At 38.6% G+C, this 22816-nt stretch overlaps 2 protein-coding genes across 9 annotated transcripts in view; one reads left to right on the forward strand and one right to left on the reverse strand.

Annotated features, from left to right (window-relative positions):
• The window catches only part of FIP1L1 (factor interacting with PAPOLA and CPSF1), a 103360-nt gene extending 90724 nt beyond the window's left edge, over positions 1–12636 (reverse strand). For 6 of the 8 annotated variants that reach the window (XM_020990044.2, XM_020990034.2, XM_020990019.2 and 3 more), the window contains exons 1-3: positions 12389–12635; positions 11079–11118; positions 2506–2563 (exon numbers count right to left, since the gene is read on the reverse strand). In XM_020990044.2, coding sequence (XP_020845703.1) covers positions 2506–2563; positions 11079–11118; positions 12389–12473 — 183 coding nt within the window. In that variant the 5' untranslated portion in view covers positions 12474–12635. Of the gene's footprint in view, positions 1–2505; positions 2564–11078; positions 11119–12388 lie in introns of all 8 variants that reach the window. The other 2 variants (XM_020990027.2, XM_078148322.1) reach the window with 2 other exon arrangements.
• Positions 12637–19237: 6601 nt separating this feature from the next.
• SCFD2 (sec1 family domain containing 2) overlaps positions 19238–22816 on the forward strand; it is a 423086-nt gene continuing 419507 nt past the window's right edge. Inside the window, 2 exon segments of the mRNA XM_020990057.2 lie at positions 19238–19560; positions 19563–20195. Of these exon segments, the coding sequence (XP_020845716.1) occupies positions 19359–19560; positions 19563–20195 (835 nt within the window). The 5' untranslated portion in view covers positions 19238–19358.

Here is a 22816-nt window from a genome sequence, read left to right on the forward strand (position 1 = left end):
TCCCCTTCACTGGATGATCAGTTGGTTTTATCATTCTCAACTCTGAGCTTGATATTACATGTGAAGTAGGAAAACTAAAAAATTCAGGTACATTTTCCTCAGTGATATGATGCTTAGCACATGTGTGCACATCAGTATGTAAATGTTTGTGTAGTTCTATCTATGCACCTCTCTTCTTTCAGGTGAATGCATTTGTAATTTGTGAGGGAGCTGTCTTTCTGGTTCCAATGGTCAGTTTTGTGTCCAACCACAAAGAAGACAATAAGGAGATGAGATAGGGTAACACTGCTGGATTATGGTTCTATATAAAGCTCAAGCTGGGCAATGCATTGGTCTTGCCTTATCTTACTGACAGAATCCTGGGTAGAAACACTGTTCCATATAGCAAGTATGGTATCTAAAAATGACCATGATTTTTGTCAAAATACTTCTAATGCTATCCCATTGATGCTGGGTTTGAATTCTGGCTCTGACACCTATTACCCATGTAACCACAAGAATCCAATAGCTTCGCTGGGCCTCAATTTCCTCATCCATAAAATGGGAAGTGATTGGGGGGGAAGGGGAAATTTGGTCTTAATGACTTTAATGAAGTCTGTTCTAGTTCTAAATCCATGGTCTTTAAACATAAACAATACCAAACTTAGCATATTGTGTCCCAGAGGGTCTTTTCTTAAGTTTCTTAACTTGAACAATCTTCTCAAAGAAATATTACTAATAATGAAGTCTCCAGTACAAGCCCTGTAAGCTAAATTAACTTATAACACGAATATTATAGAAGCTAAACATTATGTGCCACAATGTTCCTATGGGAAAATGCCTTTATAGTTCTTGGTTTGCTAGGGTCACATAATACCCCTGACTAAATGCAGTGAGAGCAGGAACTCCCTCAGCTAGACCCAGGCCACTCTGAGAGAATGGCGATCTGCTTTCATGAGAAGCTAGAAGGGGAATGCAAGGATTCAGATATGGAGTTGTAAGGGCTAGGGCTAAAGCTGGAGATTACTGCTTAGGCTGGCTCTAGCCGTTCTTTTCCTCTGCTTAACTACATCCCCACCTCTACCCCCTTTTTGTTTTAATAACTCTCTCCCTAAAACCTTATTCAAGGTTGTATGTATACACATAAGTACTTCCCTTTCTATTGTACCAACTGTTGCCACCTGACAAGATTTCCTCTCAAGCCTAATATGGAACCAAGCAATTGATTAATGAGCATTTATTAAGTGCCTACTACATGACAGACACTATGCTAGGTTCTGGAAAATTAAATACAAAAGAGTCTAGTTTCATAGCTTTGAATGAATTTTCTTGTCCTTAAAATGTATAGACCTTTTAAAGTTCAAAGGATTTTATATGCTAAAATGGAAGGAGAAACATGTAGGGAGTAAAAAGGTTCCCTTATATGCCTGCTTTCCCAATTCTCTTTTTTCAGTTACATGCTGCAAAGAAAAACAAACAAATAAATAAACAAGCAAATAAATAAATAAATAAAATTGCATTTAAGTAATAAATGTTGAGGCTTTGAATGAGAAATTAATAGGTTTTTTTTTAAAATATATTTCAGAGGAAAATAAAATTCAAACTACCCCAACCTTCTTATCAAAAGAACTGGGGTTAGGGGAAAACAAGACCTAACACTTGGGAAGCTAAGGGAGTGGAAGGAGGGGAATGTGTGAAAGGGTGGTGGGGTAGGGGAATGTCAGGGTTAACATATTCTCCTTTTCCCTTGCAATTACCATCAGATGCTGGACTGGCCTGTGGTGGAAAGAGAGTGATAGGAAGGCAAACTGTACAGGAGTTGGGGTTGAAGGGGAAAGATTCCAAGTAGTAGAAAGCCAGGAAGAAGAGTTCCTATCGAGAGCCAGTCACTATGACAGAACAGTAGTCCCTCTCTCTATTACATATGTAATGAAAGAACTGAAAAGTGGGCTCAAAGCCAGGGAACATTTTGACAAATACAGAGCAATTTCATGGTTTGGATGTGACACAAAGACTCTGCAATTCAGTGCCTAAAATGTTATGATTCTCTGACTTAGTAGGCACTGGAAAAACCTAATCAAATTGAGAGGATAATTGCTTATGAATTTACTTAAAATACTTATGACTATCCATTATGAGCAAACTACTTTGGCTATGGTTCCCCTAAAGACATAATATTCTGAGAAAGCAGAACAAAATAACAATAAAAGCTTGAATTTACATAGTTCTTTAGAATTCAGAAAGTATTTTCCTGAAGGCTACCCTGTGCAGTAGGTAATCAGAAACACCATCACCCTCATTTTATGGATAAGGGAACTGAGGTTAATAGAGACTAAGTGATTTGTTCAGTCTCATCACTATTAATTGGTTCCTGGATTTTTAGATTATACATCCAAAGCTTTTTTTTTGACATCAAGTTCTATACTAATAAAGACTTACTTTAAGCAAAGAAAAACACTTCTCCACAAAACACCCTCAAGTATATAAGAGTTATACCAGTCTGATAATAGACATAATTAAACTTACCGGTTTTGATATCCCATTTTCCGCAGTTTCATCTTCAATTCCAGATGGAGGATTAGCACTTAAAAAACAAACAAACTCAAGTCAGTTATTATATAACTAGTGCCACATTAGCATTTTTAAGGTCATCCATTCAAAAATATCTAACTGACTACCACAAACACAGTATAATGGGACAGTGGGAATCAGACAATAGTACCTGACTTCAAACCACTTATAGTCTTGTTTGGGGTGAGGAGGGGTTGGGGTTGTATTGGTAAAGAAAAGGAACATATACAAATAAAAATACAATGGAATGTGAAGATGTAGTGAAAAGAACAAAAAAAATGACATTAGACGATATCTAGATAAATAAGTAGATAAGATATTTTAAGGTTTACAAAGTCTTTTCTTACAACAACTTTACAGATGAGGATACCACTTTGGGCAAGTGAACCCAATTTGCTAATCATCACACAGCTAAGTGATAATCAGAATGCAAAATGTTCTTAAGTGTTCTTACTATATCATGCAGCTATGAGAGTTCAAACACAATTAGAGATTGCTTTTGGCTGATGACAAGTACCTATGCTAGCCAACTCCATTCTCTAAATCAATGCCCTATAATTTAATCACTGATTAACAAGTTGTTTAAAATGGCAAGTACTTGGAAACTATTTTAAGTGACTGTATTAAAAAAGTGTCTTCTGATTTGGTAAAGATCACTATACCCAATTCTGACCTTAAAATTCCTATAATCTGAGATCAGCTCAAATAGCTCCTTTACTTTTCCTCTTTTTCATTACAGGATAATATAACTACTACCATCAAAGTACCTTATACAAGAGTTTAAAAAATGTTTATATTACGACCAAAATAGTATTTTCTAAGTAAAGATACCTTGTACTACACCATGCCTTTGCCATAAAGAAGTTTCCAATATCTATATGAGTTGTACAGTGGGAATCATGAACAACCTCATGCTGTAAGAAATGATGAATGTGATGAATACAGAGAAGCATGAAAAGATATACATGAACTGATAGAGTGAAAAGTAAGCAGAACCAAGAAAACAGCATGCACAATGCCTATACAACAATGTACATGAAAAGACCCACAAAAAATTAAGTCAGTGTTTCAAAATTATAAAGAACAAGCATGACTTGAAGGAAGAGATATGAGAAGACACCCCCATGCTATATCCCTTTGCAGAGAGGTTGGTGGTTCACAAGTACTGTATTTTATATATATTTTCAGAGATTTTCCCCTCCTTTTCCCTTCTTTTTTGGTCTTCGAAAAAATATTTGTTATAAGAGATAGCTCTGTGAGGGGAGGGGGAAGGATACTGGAGCAAATTAAGGTGATATAAAAAAAGACATCAACAAAAACTTATTTTAAAAAAAAGACAAGATAAACACACACAAGATAAATCTAGACAGAGGATTGTGAGGAACAAAGCAACCAGATCAAAAACCTCTTAAATATTTGGTATCATGGTTCAGTAAAAGCCTGTATTTTCATTATTAAGTCCGGTGTTCTCTGAACTAGATTTAAAATATTTAAAATGTTTGTTATTCTTGTTTCATTGATACTTTTTGTTTTTTTAAATCATTTATTTCCAAATATAGATCACTCCAAGAAACAAAAGATTTTTTAAAAATTCAGCACAACCAACAGAGGTCACATCTGACAGCACATTTCATCTCCCTACATCCCTAATCCTCTAACTCTTCAAGAAGAGGTACATTTTCTCAATTCTTCTTGGTCATTATAATTTACACATTGCTCAATTTTATTTTTGTTCTTTCCATTTACATTGAGTGTATGTGTGTGTGTGTGTATATATATATATATATATATAGTTGACTTCATTCCGCATCAGTTTGTCTTCTCATGTCTTAACGAATTTTTTTATATTCCTTGTTTCTTATGGCACAATACTATTCCATGATATTTACAGACCACTATTTGTTTAGCCATTCCCTATTCCTACCGATTTTGTTTCCAGTTCTTTGTTACCACAGAAAGTGCTGTAATGAGAAAACATCTCCCCCCTGCTCCTTGGAAGAAAGTGAGGATTCATGGGTGTGGACTACCACATATAATGTCAAAGTTTTTTACCTGCTAGTACTGCAGAACTTTCTTTTTTTTAAAATAAGAGATGGCTTTCTATGAAGATTTCCCTTTTATAGAGGAAAAATGCATCAGGAAATGCATGTAATACAAAAGACAAAAGATACCACTAAAGTTTTAATTTTTTAAAAGCAATGAAATGAATATTTTGGCACATACATATGTGCATATATAACAAAATATGTACATATATAAAAAGCACACACAGTATCTTTTGTTTCTTTATCACCTGCATTTCCCAGTGTATGTGTTTATGCATGCATACACATATATACAGACAGACATACGGAACCTTTCTGTCTTTACCTCCTTAAGGTACAGACTTAGCAATGGGATCTCTGGATCAAAGAGCATGGACATTTTAATCACTTAAAAAAAAAAATTCCAAAATTGTTTTCAAGATAGTTGGAGAAATTAACAGCTATATCAATAGGTTATTAGTGTGCCTGTCATTCCCCAGCACCTCCAATATGAAGTTTCTATTCTTCTTGTCATCTCTGCCAGTTTGCTAGTATGAGGTGTAATTTGTTTCAAATGTGGTAGTTCATTCTTTTAAGTAATAAATTAAATAAAGTAATTAAGGAATAAATCCACTTTCAAGTCAACAAATATTTGTTAAGCACTTGTTACGTGACCAGCAGTGTGCTAAGTTGTGGAGATATAAAGAAAGGCAAAAACAGTCCTTACTCTCAAGGAGCTCAGAATCTAATGAAATGGGGAGTGGGGAGAGGAATAGAAGCAACTGTGTACATTCAAGATAAATTGAAAGTAATCTGAAAGGCACCTGAATTAAGGAAGATCTGGAAAGGTTTCTTGTAAAAGTTAGGATTTTAGCTGAGACATGAAAAAAGCCAGAGAAACCAGGAGACATATGGGAAGAGGGAGAGAGCTTCAGGCATAGGCAACAGCCAGTGAAAATGCACAGAAACAGGAGATGAAGTCACAGATGAAGAAAAGTGAGGAGGCCAACAGCACTGAATCTCAGAATGTGTGAAGAGGTTAAGACAAATGGCAAAGTGTGGTGGGTTATGAACAGCTTTGAAAGTCAAGAAGAGTATTTCATATTTGATTGTAAGCAATATGGCATCACTGTAGCTTAATGGATTGGATAATAATGTCTGAACCATGCTTTAGGAAGATCACTTTGACGGCTGAGTGGAGGATGGACTGGAATAGGGAAATAGCAGGCAGGGAGACCAACTAACAGTATACTGCAATAACCCAGGTATAATGTCAGTGTCAAGGGAGAAAAAGGAGGTATATACAAGAGATGTTTCGAATGGAGCAAACTCAGTAACTGATGTGACTGGCGCGAGGGGGGGAGGATGAAAAAGGGTGTTTGGGTGAGAAAGAGCAAGGAGTCAAGGATGACACCAAGGTTGTAAGCCTGAACGACTCGGAGGATAGTGGTGTCCATGACTATAACAGGGAAGTCTGGAAAAGAAAGAATTTGGGAGAAAATTCATTTTTGAAAATGTTGTGCTTAAGATGTATATGGGACATCCCATCCAATAAGTAGTTGGATGTGCAAGACTAGAAGTCAGGAGAGAAGTTAAAGTTGAATAAAAAGATCTAAGAATCATCTGCATAGAGATGATAACTGAATCTATGAGAGGTGATGAGATGACCAAGCAAAATAATATAGATGGAGAAGAGAAGAGGGCCTGAGAGAGCAGACACAACCTGGATGAAGATCTAGCAAGGGAGACTGAGGAGTGTTCAAACATGTAGGGATAACCAGGAGAAAGCAATGTCATAAAAACCTGGAGAAGAGAATACCAAGAACAAGAGAGAAGAATTGAATTAAGACAGTACAGAGAAGTCAAGAAGGATGAATATTGGGGGGAAAAAAGGCCATTAGATTTGGAAACTAAGAAATCATTGAAGATATCATTGAAGAGAGGCATTTCAGTTAAATGACAAGGTTGGAAGCTAGATTGTGGAGAGTTAAGAGAGTGAGAGGAAAGGAAGTAGAAGAATACCCTACACAAGGAATTTAGCCATGAAAGCAAGGAGAGATACAGGAAACTATTTAGATGATATGAAAAGATAAAGAGGACATTTTTTGAGAATTATAAGACATGGCCCTGTTTGTAGGGAGCAGAAAGCAACCAGCAGTTAGGGAAATATTGAGGAATAGTAAGAAAGTTGTCAATCTACTAGAGAATCCAGTATGGAACAAGATCACTTGTGTACATAGAGGATTTTTTCTAGCTAAAGAGCAAGGGCCACCACTTCCTGTGAGACAGGAGTGAAGGATAGCAGCACAAGACATCTGAGTGAGGTGGGATGGAGAAAAAGGAACTCTTAACAAATGGCCTCATTTTTTTCAGTCAAATATGAGGCAAGGTTCTCAGCTGCGAGGGCAAGGGGAAGCAAGCAAACAGGAGATCTAAAGAGCGATGAAAAGGTGCTACAGAGAGGGGGATGGTGAATCAGTGATGGAGGTGTAAAAGGTTGTCTTGCCTCAGTGAGAGCTCAGTTGAAATTATGTAACATATATTTTAGTGGACACTATCAGCACAATTTTATGATTTTCTCTAGTTTTGTTGAATAACATGAATGGGAGTGAACGCAGTGGATGATGGAAGTAATGCAAGGCTAGGGCTTATCAGGGTAAGATAGGTGATAGGATAAGGACTGGTTCATGAGAAGCACGAGGTGGAAGAGTGTAGCCACTGCAGGAGTGATGGCCTGGGGAAGACCTGAGAGGCTGAAGAATTAGAAGTCATAGTGAGGATGAAGAACAGGGTAAGAGGTTCTAAGGTAAAAGGTTAGGTGGAATATGAACAGATTATGATTAGATAAGGGAATTTCAGATTAATGATACTATTTCTTTGATAACAAAAGCCTTTCATTCCTGTAAAAACATTGCTCTCTGCCTGAACCATCCTCCCTCCTGCTAGCCTGTTGACTTTAAAACTTTAAAATCCTTTAAAACTTTAGGGATGCAAAAAAGAATGATGGATTTCAGGTCAGAAGAGTTTGGTTCACATTCTAGCTCTGTCACATTACCTGTGTGACCCTGAGCAATTCATTTAAATCTCTCCGGGCTAGAGGTTCCTCATCTGTAAAATAAGACAATTTGACTATATAACCCAACATACACTTCGGCTCTAAATCTTATGAACACAACTAAAATGATCCCTTTCCCACAAAGCCTTTCATCCTACCCCCAACAATCTTTCCCTAAGTAAATTTCCATTTACTTAGCACCTGCAGACCACTCACTGTATTAGGATGGGGGATGGTATAAAATTTAATTACATCATGATCCCTGCTCTTATGAAACGAGTCAAGACTAAGAATCAAAACTAACTATAGTACACAAATTGCAGGAGAAATGCATTAGAATGGGAATACAAACTGGCATATCAGCTCCATCACTATCAATCAGCATAATGAACTACATTAATCATTAAAGGTGAATTTTTGAAATTTTGTCAAAATGCAAAATAAAATGCACTAGTATTTTATTAACTTAACCCAAATAAAACTTATGAAATAAATTCTTGTTGCTAATTATAATACTTTTAAGGAATCTGACGACTAAATCAAAACTTCAAAACTAAGAATTTCAATCTTTCATATAGATGAACCCACAATGACCACCCTCATTGTATAATATAATCAGATTTAGAAACTTTGCCACACTAGTCTAATGTTATAAAGGACTGTACCTCAGAAGTCCTTTCTCAAAATATAAATAAGATTACTGCAATGATAATAAGCAATTGAAAACAATTTAGTCTAGATTCATCAGAATTGATACGGGCAGTCTTTAACTTAAGAATGGGTTGCCTTCCCAAGTCAAGGAGAAAATATTGCAAGCAGCCAGAAAAAAACAATTCAAGTATTGTGGAAACACAACCAGGATAACACAAGATTTAGCCGCCTCTACATTAAGGGATCTGAGGGCTTGGAATATGATATTCGGAAGGTTAAAGGAGCTAGGATTAAAACCAAGAATTACCTACACAGCAAAATTGACTGTAATCTTTCAGGGGGGAAAATGGACATTCAACAAAATAAAGGACTTTCAAGAATTCTTGAGGACAAGACCACGGCTGAATAGAAAATTTGACTTTCAAATACGAGACTCAAGAGAAGCATGAAAAGGTAAACATGGAAGAGAAATCATAAGAGACTTATTAAAGTTGAACTGTTTACATTCCTACATGGAAAAATGATACTTGTAACTCATGAGACCTTTCTTAGTATTAGGATAGTTGAAGGGAACGTATACATCCATCTATTTATCTATCTATAGATATATACACACACATATACATATATACATATATGTACATACATACATATACATACATACACATACGTAGACAGAGGGCACAGGATGAGTTCAATATGAAGGGATGATATGTAAAAAATAAAGTTAAGGGGTGAGAGAGAATTGTACTGGGAGGAAGAGAAAGGAAGAGATAGACTGGAGTAAATTATTTCACATAAAAGAAGAAAAAGCTTTTACAGTGGAATGGAAAAGGGGGGAGGTAAGAGGGAATGAATTAATCTTACTCTCAGTGGATTTGGCTTAAGGAGGGAGTAACATACACACTCAATTGGGTATGGAAATCTATCTTACCCTACAGGAAATAGGGGGAAAGGGGATAAGAGAGGGGGAGATGATAGAAGTGAGGGCAGATTGGGGGAGGAGGTAATCATAAGCAAATACTTTTGAGGAGGGACAGGGTCAAAGGAGAGAATAGAATAGGATAGGATGGAGGGAATTACAGTTAGTATTTCACAACGTTACTATTATGGGAGTGTTTTGCATGACTAACATGCATAACCTATATCGAATTGCTTGCCTTCTCAATGAAGGTAGGTTGGGAGGGAGGAAGGGAGAGAATTTGGAACTCAAAGTTTTAAAAACAAATGTTAAAAATTATTTTTACATGCAACTGGGAAATAAGATATACAGGCAATAGGGTACAGAAATCTATCCTGCCCTACAGGAAAATAAAAAGGGAAGGGATGGGGGGGGTGATAAAAGGGAGGATAGATTGGGGGAAGGGGTATTCAGAATGCATGCCATCTAGGGGTAAGGGCAAGATGGGGAGAAAATTTGGAACTCAAAATCTTGTGGAAGTGAATGTTGAAAACTAAAAATAATTTTTAAAAAAATACCCCAAAATAAAATCCACATGTACATGTGAAAAAAAGAATAGGGTGCCAGTTGCCTTTTATAAGCTTGTTAAAAAAAAGCTGGAATACATTTTCCCAAAGAAATTGAAAACTGATCAGATTCTAAGTCTTGCTCACAAAAATCTACTTAACTCAAAATGTAGGCAAGCTTTAATACTAAAGAATATTATTAGCTAGTCCACTTTTATGTAGTGATGTCCAAAAAATCTCTGTGAAGCTGGTAGTACTAGTATTAACACCCTCATTTTACAGATAAGGAAACCAAAGCTTTAGAGAGGTTAAATGTCTTGTCCAAAGTAACAGAGCTAGAAGTGTAGGACACTTTCAATCAAGTTCTTCCAACTCGGATACCCTGCTCTTTCCACTATGAAATTATCACATGAGCTAGGAAGGCTTATAAGGAGTAATGGCAATACATGAACCAAAGTCTCCTCAGTCGATTCAGTGGTCTCTTTTGTATCTAGAAATTCTCTATAAGCTGAAATTCTTTCACACTGAGCTATGGGGCTTAGTGGTGAAGAGGCAGGGTAGTGTATAGATGGCAATTTGTTTATATGGTGTATTGGTAAATTGAATTTTTATAGACTAGAGATTTCTTGTATATTAATTCAACAAAACGTAGCCACATATTCACCTTAGCACATTAAACAAAGATACTCTTCTAACAAAGCACTAAGCAATTTAAAACAAATTGGCAAGAGGTAATTTTCTTGGCCATAGCATTATTAATTTTGATTATTATACTAGTTAGAATTTTAGAAAAGCCTAATGAATGTATAAGTTTAAGAAGTTTCCTGTTTGCATACAGATTTACTGAATTCATTATAAGGTAGTAAATAGTAAAACAAAAATTGTGAAAATAGCATGTCCTAAGTTTTTAGCAGGAGAGGCAGCATGGTATAGGGGATCCAAAGCTGACCTAACAGCCAAGGTGACCTGACATATACTGGTTGTGTGACTCTAGGGAGCTCATTCAGTCTCTCTTATTACTCTAGGAAACTCTATGACTGTAAGTTGCAGAGAAGATTTGAGCCTACACCAGCAGAAAAGAGTTTCCTCACACAAATTCCCAATACCAATGAAATCACAGGTTTAGTCTCTATCCCTAAGATGCTGACAGAAACCAGAAAATTCTTCTCTATATTTTATGAATTAAACTTTATGAATTAAAACTTTAATCAACTAAAATTCCAGCTTAACTTTGATAATGACACATAAAATCCAAATTCATAATTGTTAATAATTGTGAGATTGGCACCACTACATGATCAGTACAGGTATCAATTGGCAATTTCACTAACCTGGCATTTTCTTCTTCTGGCCTTTCAACTTCATTTTCATCTGTCAAGTGAGAAAAAACAAAAAACCCAAAACAAATGAATTGTCAATGAATCTTTACTTTAAAACCGGTAGCACAAGTACTAACCTAATCTTTTAAAATTCACCTTGTATATCACATACAGACACATATGTTCCTTCTTACAAATATCTAAAAACCTTTGGTTTTTGGATTTCTTAAAAATAGAAAATCAGATCTAATTTCTATAGTTTAAGTTAAATTTAAGTTTCTCAGGTGTTGGCCTCTCAAATGAAACCTCATTATTTAAAATTTATTTAATGCTATTGATAAATTGTACCTGCCAAACAGTCTAATTTTAGTTTCATCAAAGGGATGCATGGTTCAGACTTGTATCATCTTAACTATGCAATTCCAAAAACGGGACAATCTAGAAGACACTTAGATGCCACTACACTTAATCAAATGTCAAACATCTGGCTGCTTTATACAGGCAAACAGCATCAAACACAAAGCTAAATTCTCTTTTAGAAAATAAGCACATGATAGGTAACTAAACATAACTAACTTAAAAGGAAGAGTCAGTTTAAAGAGATGTCAGTAGGAGGGAGGACAAACCCATTTATTCCACAAACATTTATTAACTAGCTTGTGATTCAGCGGGTGGGGGTCGGGGGACGCAAAACTTCTCAAGCTACTACTATACATCATGTTAATTAGGGTAATGCGCCAATATTTTACTGGCTCCATCCAGGGCGTTACTATTAAGTCGCTAATGAAAAAAGATAAAAATAAAAGAGTGTCGGGCTCTTATGAAGACCCTAAGTAACCTCATACATATGGGATGAACATGCAAACAGCTAAGCAGCAAACATGCCCACCGGTTTGCCCTTTTTATTTTGTTATGGAGATTGTTTCTAAAAGGGAAGGACATTAGCATTCAGACCTTCATCTCCACGGTCGGCGAGTATAAAGGCGTGAACACAGCCTTAAGGGAATTTCGGCCCACCCTGAGACTTCACGGCTGAAGAGGAGGGGGCTTGCACCCACAGGGTGGCAGGCAAGTCCGGAGCTAGGACCCAGGGCCACGGGGAGCGTGGGCTGCGGGTGGAGGAGGAGGAGCTCCCGAAGGGTTTACGCGCCTTGCGCTTGGGCCTAGCGTCCCGGCCGGTGCGAGGAGGATCGTGGCCCGAGGCGCAAGCCCGCCCCCTCCCCCCCACCCCACCGCGGGACTGGGAAGGGAGAAGAGACCGGGAGCAAACCGGCGGAGGAGGGGGAGGGGAAGGGGGAAAGGAGCGACACTAAGTTGCGTACCGCCATAGAGCCACTCTTCCTCCTCATCCCCACCGGTCCCGCCGCTCAGCTCCGACACCAGCCGCTCCACCTCCCCGGCCGACATGGCCGCCCGGGCTACGACTGAGAACAGATGCCGGTACCACCAGCCGGGCCTTCCCTGTAAGCCCCGCTTCCGAGAAGGAGCGTGAGGGCGCGGGACCAGGACGGCGGTGGCGATGACGAGCCCTCCGGCAGAAGTTCGCTCGCGCAAGCGCAGGCCAACCTGAGCGTCGCGACGCTAGGCCGGGCCGGCCAGGTACGCGTGCGCCTGAGTGCGCGCCTGCGCGAATGCGAGGCAAGCGTCCGCCCCTCCCTCGTAAGCTCCTTGGAGAGAGTGTTGCTTTCTCAACCACGATTTCCTTCCTCTCTGGGCATCCTTCGTCTCTTTTAGATCCCTCCTCCGTTTTCATGGCCCTGACAGCTTTTGAATTCTGTGGCTTAGGTGTACTTCTACCATACATGCATGCTTTCCTTAGGTCCGCAGTTTTCTTTTTTCCTCTATATTTTTTCTTCCCAGTCTTTAGAAAAAACATCCTGTTTTGTAAAGGGTACAGAATTAGTTCTGTTCTGCAGTACATCGACCCCTTGTCTTTTTGGCACTGAGAACAATCAATTCAATTTCATTTCATAACAGTGCTAGACTTTAGAATCTAGCTCACCTTCCCCCCAAAAAAGGGCCTTCCCTGCTCCTAGTAGAAGGAAATCAGACTTTATTCTTCATGCCAGTAAATGGGGGCACAGCATAGCGTCAAAAAATTGTTTTTAAATAATTTTTTGCAAAGGTCTTACACTTTTTCTTGTTTAGTCGTGTCTTCCTGACTCCAGGCCCAGGGCTCTATTCCTTTTGCCACCTAGCTTCCAGCTCATTCGTAGGGATTCTAATCAGTTCAAGGAGCCAAGACAATTCGAAAAGACCCAGGATGAAAAATGCTATCCACCTCCAGAGAGAGAACTGGTGAACTCTGAATGCAGATTGAACTATATTTTTTTGTTTTATTTTACTTTTTTTGCTTTTTTTTGGCAATATGGCTAATGTGGAAATATGTTTTGCATGATTTCATATTTATAATTGATATTGCTTGCTTTCTCATGGTGTGGGGGGAGGGCCAGGAGGGACAGAATTTGAAACTCAAAATTAAAAAAAAGAGAGTGTTAATTTTTTTAAAAATATACAAGAAAATAAAAGAAGTGCTTGTTTTAATATTGTGTTGATCCTTCCTTCCAATTATCTCAAATGCTCCCTTGCTTTAGAAAGTTAATGTGGTATAATGGGTAGAGTTCTCGACTTGGATTTAGAAAGGTCTGTTCAAATCTTAGACTCTTATTAACCCTATGTCTCCTGGCAAGTCTCAGTCGCTCAGAGCCTCAGTTTAGCTGTCTTGCATCACCTATCTCGGAATTCTTGTGAGGAAAGAAAACTTTAAACATGAGCTATTATTAGAATTGTAGATTGTTTGAATTGGAAAAGATTTCTGGAGCACTCGCACTCGTGATTCACAGACGGAGAAACTGAGATCCAGAAAGGTAAAATCATTTACCATTTACCTGGCAAATAAACTGGGATGTGAGCTTATAACTCCAAGACTAGTTTTTTCCACTTTATTATTATTCACAGTACTCAGATGCCCCCTTTCCTTCCTTTTCACGAAGGCAGCTCCAAGCCCCATTTTCAGTCAAGTTCTCTTGTGTTACACCTTAAGGAGAGAAGGAAACTTCTTTTAGATAGTATCTGTTGTTGATACATACCATCTTTATCTACTTCATACAGTTAAGACTCTATGAAACATATAGGAAATAAACGAATTGTGGAGTGACTAGCAGGAAAGTGAATACTTAGCCAGTATTTTACTGTTTGATGATGAGATAATGACTGCTGATCTTTGTAAATCCAGGTGTATGCAACACATGCAAAATAAAGCATGGTGTGATAGATGAGAAGGGAAAACATTAAGGAGATTGGGTTAATTCTGGCTATACCAATAGCTGAATAGGCTTAGGCAAGCTTCTCAGACTTATTTTTTGCTTTGCTTTAAGGAAAGGAAAACGCTTAACAGGGTGGAAAAATCAATAATTATAGTATAACAGGTATAACAAGGGCAGCTAGGTGGCCTAGTTGATGGAGGGCTGGGCCTGGAGTCAGGAAGATCTGGGTTCAAATGTGACCTCAGACACTTACTAGCTGTGTGACCCTGGGCAAGCCACTTCATCCTGTTTGCCTCAGTTTCCTCATCTGTAAAATGAGGTGGAGAAGGAAATGGCAAGCCTCTCCAGTGTCCTTGCCAAAAACAGTTCTTCTCGATGCTAGTTATCTTTTTTCTAATGGAAATGTCAAATAAAATAGTTTTATTTGATCAAATTTCAAATCTTTCACAAAATGTGATAGGCCAGACAATGTTTCATAGATAGGTTATTTACCAAATAGGGGGAACTCACTATACCTGGTTCTAAGGTTAATGACAAATCATATTTAAAACACTGCTTCTGGATATTGGATATTTTCAATCTTTTTGTTTTCTTCAAATTGTGAAATTTTTTTTTAATAAATGATCATATTATTGCTTTCAGTACTCATGCTTAATTTAGTGTCACTGACATACAATTTTATTATTGGTAATAGTAACTCACATTGATATAGTACATTAAAGTTTAGAAAGCACTTTGCACAGAATTCTGGGATGAAGTTAATATCCATTTTGTAGATGAGCAAATTTAGATTAGGAGACTCTTCTATGGTAGTACAACCAGGAAGTTATCAGAGCCAAAACTCCAACTCAAATCTTTTGATTTCAACTCTTGCGTCATCACGTTACACTACCTCTTTTCAGTTTTGCTAGTAAAAGATAACTATCACCTCGTAATATCTTTTTTAAAACATTCTCTGAGCTTCAAGTACTAAATTTGTAAAAAGAAGATAATAATTAGCTACCTAATAGGATTGTTGTGAATAGCAAATGAGATAACAGATATAAAAAAAACTCCAAAAAGAAGCCATTTTTTCCTTTTACATACAGATGTGTAAAGTTAATTGAAATAAGATTTCTTTTGTTTTGTTTTGGTTTTTGGTTTTCATTTGAACTGAATAATTAGAGTCCTACCATGGCCTCCAATTCCTCTATCCCTCAGTTCTTCCCCAGACCATAACCCTTGAACTGGTTACATTCTCCTCCCATACCCATCTTGACCTTTGTGAATCAGATGAGTTCTATATTGTTTCTTTTCTTGAATCCCCATATCCTATGGCCTATTTTGCCCTGCCATTCTCCAGCCTTGAAATAATCTCACCATCCTTCATTCCTATTCACATGCTTTGGAACAGAGCTGGAGAAAATCACAAAACCATGCTGACTGGGTCCAAAACAAATTTATGATACATAATCTCAACTTGGCCCTCACTGGGACAAGGAAACCTTTTTTATACTTCCATCATTGCTTCATTATCCCACTCACCCTAATAGTTTTTCCAAACTTTTTTATCCCTCCTCCAAAGTCTCATGTACCTTTCCCCCCACACTCTCAGGTGAGATTTACAGAGAGCTCCCTCTTTTCCCTTTATCCTCATCACACCTCACTCAGATGCTTCCACCCTTATCTTTTCTTTTACTAGTCTCACTGAAGAAGGTGGCCTTTCTCCTTAGTGAGGTAAAACCCCTATGCATGCACAAGTGATCTCATTCTGTCCTGGATTCACCACCATATTGCCAAATCTCTCAGTAAACCTCAATCTCTCCCTAACTACTGGCTGCTTCCCTGGATTATACAAGCATAGCTATATCTCACCGACTGTGGAAAAAGGATATCTTCACTTGATTCCTCCATTACCTCTATCATCATCCTATATCTCTTGTTCATGGCTAAAGACCTTTCTTCTAACTTTCTTCTTAATTCTGTGCTGTCAAGTTTCAGTTGAAACTGTTCTCTAATGTTACCAATCTAATAGCTGCTTCTCAGTCTTCATCCTTCCTGATCCTTTATAACTTTTGATCACTTTCCTCTCCTTGATAAACTTGTCTTTCAAGGTTTTAGTGACACTAACTTTTCTTGGTTTTCCTCTTACTTGTCTGGCTGTTCCTTCTCAGTCCTTTTTTTTCCTGGATCTTCATCCAAGTTGTACCTGCTAATTGTTGCTGTTCCCAACTGGGCCCTCTTCTCCCTATATACTGTTTCACTTGTTGAAATCATTAGTTCCTATGGATTCAATTATCATCTCTCTGCAGATGATTCTCACATCAATTTTTTCCAGCTGTAGCCACTCTCTTGACGTCTAGTCTCATATTTTCAACTGTCTTTTGGACATCTCAAATCTCATAGACTTCTTAAACCCAACATGTCCAAAAGTGAACTTGTTATCTTCCCCCCCCCAAAATCCTCTGCTTTAAAATTTCCTTATTACCCTCGTGAATGCCACCATCTTCCCATCATCTAGTCTCACAACCTAAGTGGTCAGCCTTGATTTCTTCACTTTTTCTCACTTCCTGTATGAGTTCTGCTGCCAAGTCCAGTTGATTGTACCTTTGAAACCACTCTGGTATATGCTTCCTTCTTTCCTCTGATACTGCTACCACCCTGGTGCAGGAGCCCCTCACCTCTTGCCTGTACCATTGCTCATTGGTTTCCCTTCCACATGATTCTCTCCACTCTATTCTATCTTCCATTCAGCTATAAAAGTAATCTTCCTAAAACACAGGTCTGTACTTTTCTGCCCCTTAATCATTAAACTGCAATGGCTCCCTTTTACCTCTATGGTCAAATACAAAATATCTGGTTTTTAAACCCTTCATAATTTTGGGCCTTTTCTGCCTTTCCAGTCTTCTTATACTTTACTTCTCTCCAGGCACTCTGTGAACTCTGTTCTTAGTATGACTGTCCATGTCCCATTTCCATGCATTTTCATGGCCTGTCCCCCATGCCTGGAGTTTTTCCTTTCTCAGCTCTGTCTCCAGGCTTCCCTGACTTTTTTAAGTCTCAGCCAAAATCTTACCTTCTGCAAGAAGCCTTTCTTGCTCCCCTTAATGTGAATATCTTCCCTCTTAGGTCATCTCCTCTGTGTCCTGTGTATATAGTTGTTTGTATGTTGTCTCCCCTATTAGACAGAGCCCCTTAAGAGAGGTCCTCTTTTTGCTTTTCTTTATATCCCTATAATTTAGCACATTGCCTGCAACATGGCACTTGATAAATTCTTCTTGACTTGACCACCATTTCTGTGAAGTCTTTGCACGTAATGCCAGTGTCCATGGATTTAGGGCTGGATGAGATCTTAGAGATCTTCTAGTTCAATGGCTTCATTTTATAATGCAAATAGAGATGGGCTATGTGAGTTGCACAAGGTCAGTGAAAGACTTGAGATTTGAGCTCAGCCCCTCTGATTCCAAGTTCAGTACTCTTTCCATTAAATGACCCTGATCTTGTCCAAATTCAAGTAAGTAGAACCAAAGCTATGCTGGAATGCTACCCCATTTAGAAAAAAACAAAAAGAAGAATTAGATCCCACATTAACATCCCCCCTTTCTCCGTTTATATTTTTATACATTTCACAATTATTTCTGGGGTGCTACGAGATTAAAATTTTTGCTTAAGGCCTTCTCTATTGGAGTGCTTTTGCATACATATTGCTATGTCCAATAATCGTATAATATGCGAGTTACATCTCTCTAATTACAGTAGATAACAGCATATGCACAAATAAGTATAAGAACAAATTCCTTGAAAGCAGAAAAGATGTCTTTTGTTAACTCTGTCTGCCATAATATCCATCATAGTATTGACAGAAGTGTGATATAGAGGAAAGAATGCTGGAATTTTGGAGCCACAAAACTCAGGTTCAAATTCCTTCTCTGGCCTTCCTCCTTTTGTGACGTATACTTAAACCCTTTTGGCTTCAGTTTCCTCATTTGTAAAATGAGGGGGTTGGTGGATATGGCTTCAGGGTCCCTTCTTCCAGCCCTAAATTTATGATCCTATAACCATATAGCAGTACTTAATAAATATGTTCAGCTGAGACTTGAAAGCCAGGCAAGCCATAGTTAACTACTGAAGTTTTCTAAGCAGAATAGTAACAATCCTGTATTAGGGCTAAGTATTGAAATCCATATAAATGGATTTATGTCCAACAGCAACAATTCAAAGCCTGGAGAGTTTTCCAGGTTTCTCCAGATGCTAAAGAAGTATCCCAGGACCAGTAAGTTGTGATAAGCAATTTTGTGAATGAATGAAAAAGCAATTAGTAAGTGTCTACTATGTGCCAAACACTTGGGATACAAACACAAAAAAGAATGTCATTCCTTGTCTTCAAGGAATCTGCATTCTAATAAAGAGAAAGAATTAACAATAGGTAAAGGGGCTGGGGGCTAGAGAGGTGTCATTTTGATTTGGAAGATACTGAGAGAATGAGCAGGGGATGAGTGAATGAATGAATGAATGAAAAAAACACCTCTTCAGCGCTTGCTACGAGCACTGGACATACAAAAAGATAAATTAGAGTCGCTACTCTCAAGCAGCTCGCATTCTAAAGGCTGAATCCCCTTCTCCAGGGAGATATGAATTAAGGGTAGGGGTGGGGCTGCAACCTGAAAGAAAGTCGTTTAAAATGCAAGGAGAGTCAAGGGATCTCAGATGACTTTTTCTTTTTAAATGGTTAAAAAGAATGTATCTAGGTAACCCAGTCCCTTCTAACGCTTGGCTTTTCCGAACCCACCAGCCAAAACCTTGCCTCCTCCCATCCCCAGTCCCATAGAGAAACAGGGGAGCCACACCCACTCCCCCGCCTCTCCTAGGACTCGCCAATCACCGCGCAGCTTAGTTTCTACGTCATCACCCGGCGCCCGCAGCAGACGCGTCAGAGAGAGTACCACGTGTACTGTGTGTTGACTATCACCTCCACCAGTGGGCTGTGGTTCCTGGAACCGGGGAATTCGGTGTGATCGCGCAGGCCTGAAGCCACTTCCCCGCCGCGATGAGCGCCCTGGGCGCCTTGTCTTTTACGCAGCAGGCCTGGGAGCAGGTGTTAGCCAAAGCGAAGCGGGCTCTGGTCTACCTGGACGCCGCCTGCGCCGAGAGCCTGCACTGGAGCTGCGGTTCCGGGAGGCTGCTCGAGGCAGTGGGAGGTCCTGCGTGTGACCTGCGGGAGTTTGGACCGCAGGCGGCCGGAGGGGGCCCGGACAGCCCAAAGCCGTGTTCGTGCTGAGCTGTCTGCTCAAGGGCCGGACTGTGGAGACCCTGAGGGACATCCTCGGCCGGAGCCACTTCCAGTACTGCGTGGTGGTCACAGCCGTGAGCCACCCCGCCCATCTCACTGCCAGCCACCTGCCGGCCGGGGCAGTGGCTGAGTTGGAAGGGCAGCAGCCGGTGTTCGAGCAGCTGGAGGAGAAGCTTTGTGAGTGGATGGGCAACATGAACTACACGGCCGAGGTACTGCACGCCCCTCTGTTGCTTGCCCCGGTTGCGCCACATCTGGCCTTAACCCCGTCCTTCGCCTCCCTCTTTCCTCTTCTACCCCGGGATCTGAAACTCCTGAACAGCGCCCGGCCTGACAAGAGGAAGCTGGGAAGTCTGGCTGAAGTGGACGCCTCCACCTTGACACCTGAGCTCCTCCTGCAAATCAGGTGCCTGGTGTCGAGCCTCAGCTCCTTTTGTCAGTATCTCGGCGTCCGGGAGGAATGTTTCTCCGTTGGGACCCTTAGCCGCATTATTGCCGCAGACTTGGCCAACTATGCACCTGCCAAAAACAGGAGAAAGGCCGCTGCAGGCAGGGCATCAGTGGTCTTCGTGGACCGGACGTTGGATCTTACAGGTGAGTAGCGCTGTTATTGCTTGACAGTTCCCAGCCATTTTCTGAGGTGCTGAAACTTCCAGAGATCAGAAAAGTTTAGTGGTTTTATGGTCTTAGAAGTCCTGTGTAAGTAGCACTCTACTCAAAAACTTCGAATAGTTTTGCAGGTATGCATGTCCCCACTAGCACCTCCAGGAAAAGGAGAAATCTTTTTATTTCAACCTTATTTGCAGTATGTTTGCAGGGGCAACAGGTAGGCGTTAGTGCTGATACTTAAAAAAAAATCGACAAGAAAACATGTGCTTTGAGTTAGATTATAGAGAAAAGAAAAAGAGTAAAATTTAGTTAGCTTAATTCTTTGTCTTTGGATTGAATGTTAAAGACAAAAACAACAGGTGGAAGTTGAAAAGCTGTAATAAACGTTATGCTAATTAGAACTTTCAGCCATAGTTTCATTCATTTCTAAAGTAAGTTATATAATTTAATCATGGACAGAAAATTAGCCATCAAAGTTATAGCACTAAAGTCATTTGTACATCCAAGAAGCAAAGAAAGTCTTCTAAATAGAATAGAGGAACTTCCTGACTTTTTTCTTCATTGTTACCTTCAGAGGACAGCAACAATGTATTCCAAATCACACCACTAGACAAAAAATGTCTAGTTAAATTGGCTTCTATTAACACCAAGAAACAGATGTTGATAAGCATTTCCTTGATTGGTTCAGAAATAAACATTTACAACGTGTTAAAAAAAAGTGATGAGTTTGTTTGGGATTTATGGATTTCATAAAGAGAACTACTAGAAGAATATATAAATTTAGTTTCTAGCTTTACTAATAAGAAATTGGCATCTTGTATCTTATGTTTAATGAGCAGTGACTGCAGAGAATCACTTGGACACTAATTTCATTTTTCTCCAACTCTGTTAACACTCACTTTTTCTCAAAATAGTTGTTTTTGGAAGAAAACATTTTTCCAGCATACTTAACCTTTCCACAAAAGATACCATGTAAAATGTTTTAAATATTTTTCCACAGAGCAGAAATGTGTGACTTTATTAATATATTTCATTGTTAAATTGATCACTCATATCATCTTCTTGTCTTATTTCCAGTTAGACAAACATTGTTTTCCTGGCAGTTTAGTTCTTTATGCTTTTTATATCTGGAAAAATAGGTGATTGCTTTCTTGCTGTAGAACTGTTTTCACAGTTGGAGCACTGTTTGCCACACATTTCCTATGTATATACCTGTAATTTGCACGTGCAGAACAGAGTTGTCACTCCTGTCCTCTAGGACCTTACAATGAAAAATAGACTATAGTGATACAGAAAAAAAATAAGTACACAAAAGAAGAGGGTTAGCTTTATATACTAATTGCCAACTGGGCATACATTTGAATCAACTAGCTTTCCTTTTCAAAATGCAAATTTCTGGGGGCTAACAGTGTCTTGAATCAATCAAATAGCAAATAATTATTAACCCTATATACTAGGCATGGGAGATACAAAAACACAAACAAAAAAAAAAGAGTTCCAGAAGAAAAGAAAGTTAGCAAGCACCAAAGATAAACTTTCTGAAACTTTTTTTTTCTGCTGGTCAGTACTGATAAAAGATTCTTCATGTGTTATATCAAGATTGTATGTTATGATATACATATTCATATATATATATAATCGAGAATCAAAGTAATTCAATATGTATTTATATTTCTTAGAAATGAAGAATCTCTCATTTTTAAATTTTATAAGTAGGAGTTAAATATGGTAGTAATGTCATGAACTTTTTTATATTTCATAACACAAACTCTGTAGCAGGGCAGGAAATCTTTGCATTGGAGAAGAGAGAATACCTGGTAGATAATAGTGTGAATAGATGTTCCAAGGCAGCTGATGCTGTAGTAGATAGAGTACGGGGCCTGGAGTAAGGAAAGACATGAGTTCAAATTTGGCCTTAGACCTTTGCTAGCTATTTGACCCTGAGCAAGTTACTTTACTTCTTTTTGCTTCAGTTTTCTCAACTACAAAATAGACATAATAATAACACCTGCCTTGCAAGATTGTTTTAAGAATGAAATGAATTAATAATTATAAAAAATGCCAATGCCTGGCATTGTAGGCTCTGTAGTTTATTCCCATACCTCTTCCCTTTTAAGGCCTAGGAAGTATTATGGGAATGCTTAATATTGCAAGTGGGGAAATAGTACAGAGGGAGCAACTAATGAGTTTGCTAGGTAGAATAAAGAGAACTGGGAAAGGACTTGTAAGTGGAAGGGAAGGTTTTAAAGTCCAATACAGAAAATTTAAAGTCCAGTATAGAAAAGGGCTAGTGGAATATCATTAAACAAGATATGAATCTTATATATTAATGAGGTTAGTTGTAGCTTGTAAATTTTGTCGCTTTCAAGTTGCACCTTATACTAAAAGTTGACATTAGAAAATTTCTTCTTAGCACTTAAAATTGTAGGGAAATTGATAAGAACATGAATAGGAAGGCTAGCAGTACAATATTAAGAACTCACCTTAATATAGTGATTTAAGATTTAAGCACTTTTATCATAAAATAAGTGGTAGTTAGTAGTACAGTTATTATTCTCCCCATTTAACAGATGAGAAAGCTGAGAGTTAGTAAGGTTTGTGACTTC

The sequence above is a fragment of the Phascolarctos cinereus genome, unplaced genomic scaffold (genome assembly GCF_003287225.1).
Source record: "Phascolarctos cinereus isolate Bilbo 61053 unplaced genomic scaffold, phaCin_HiC Scaffold_9;HRSCAF=440, whole genome shotgun sequence".
NCBI classification, from domain to species: Eukaryota; Metazoa; Chordata; class Mammalia; order Diprotodontia; family Phascolarctidae; genus Phascolarctos; species Phascolarctos cinereus.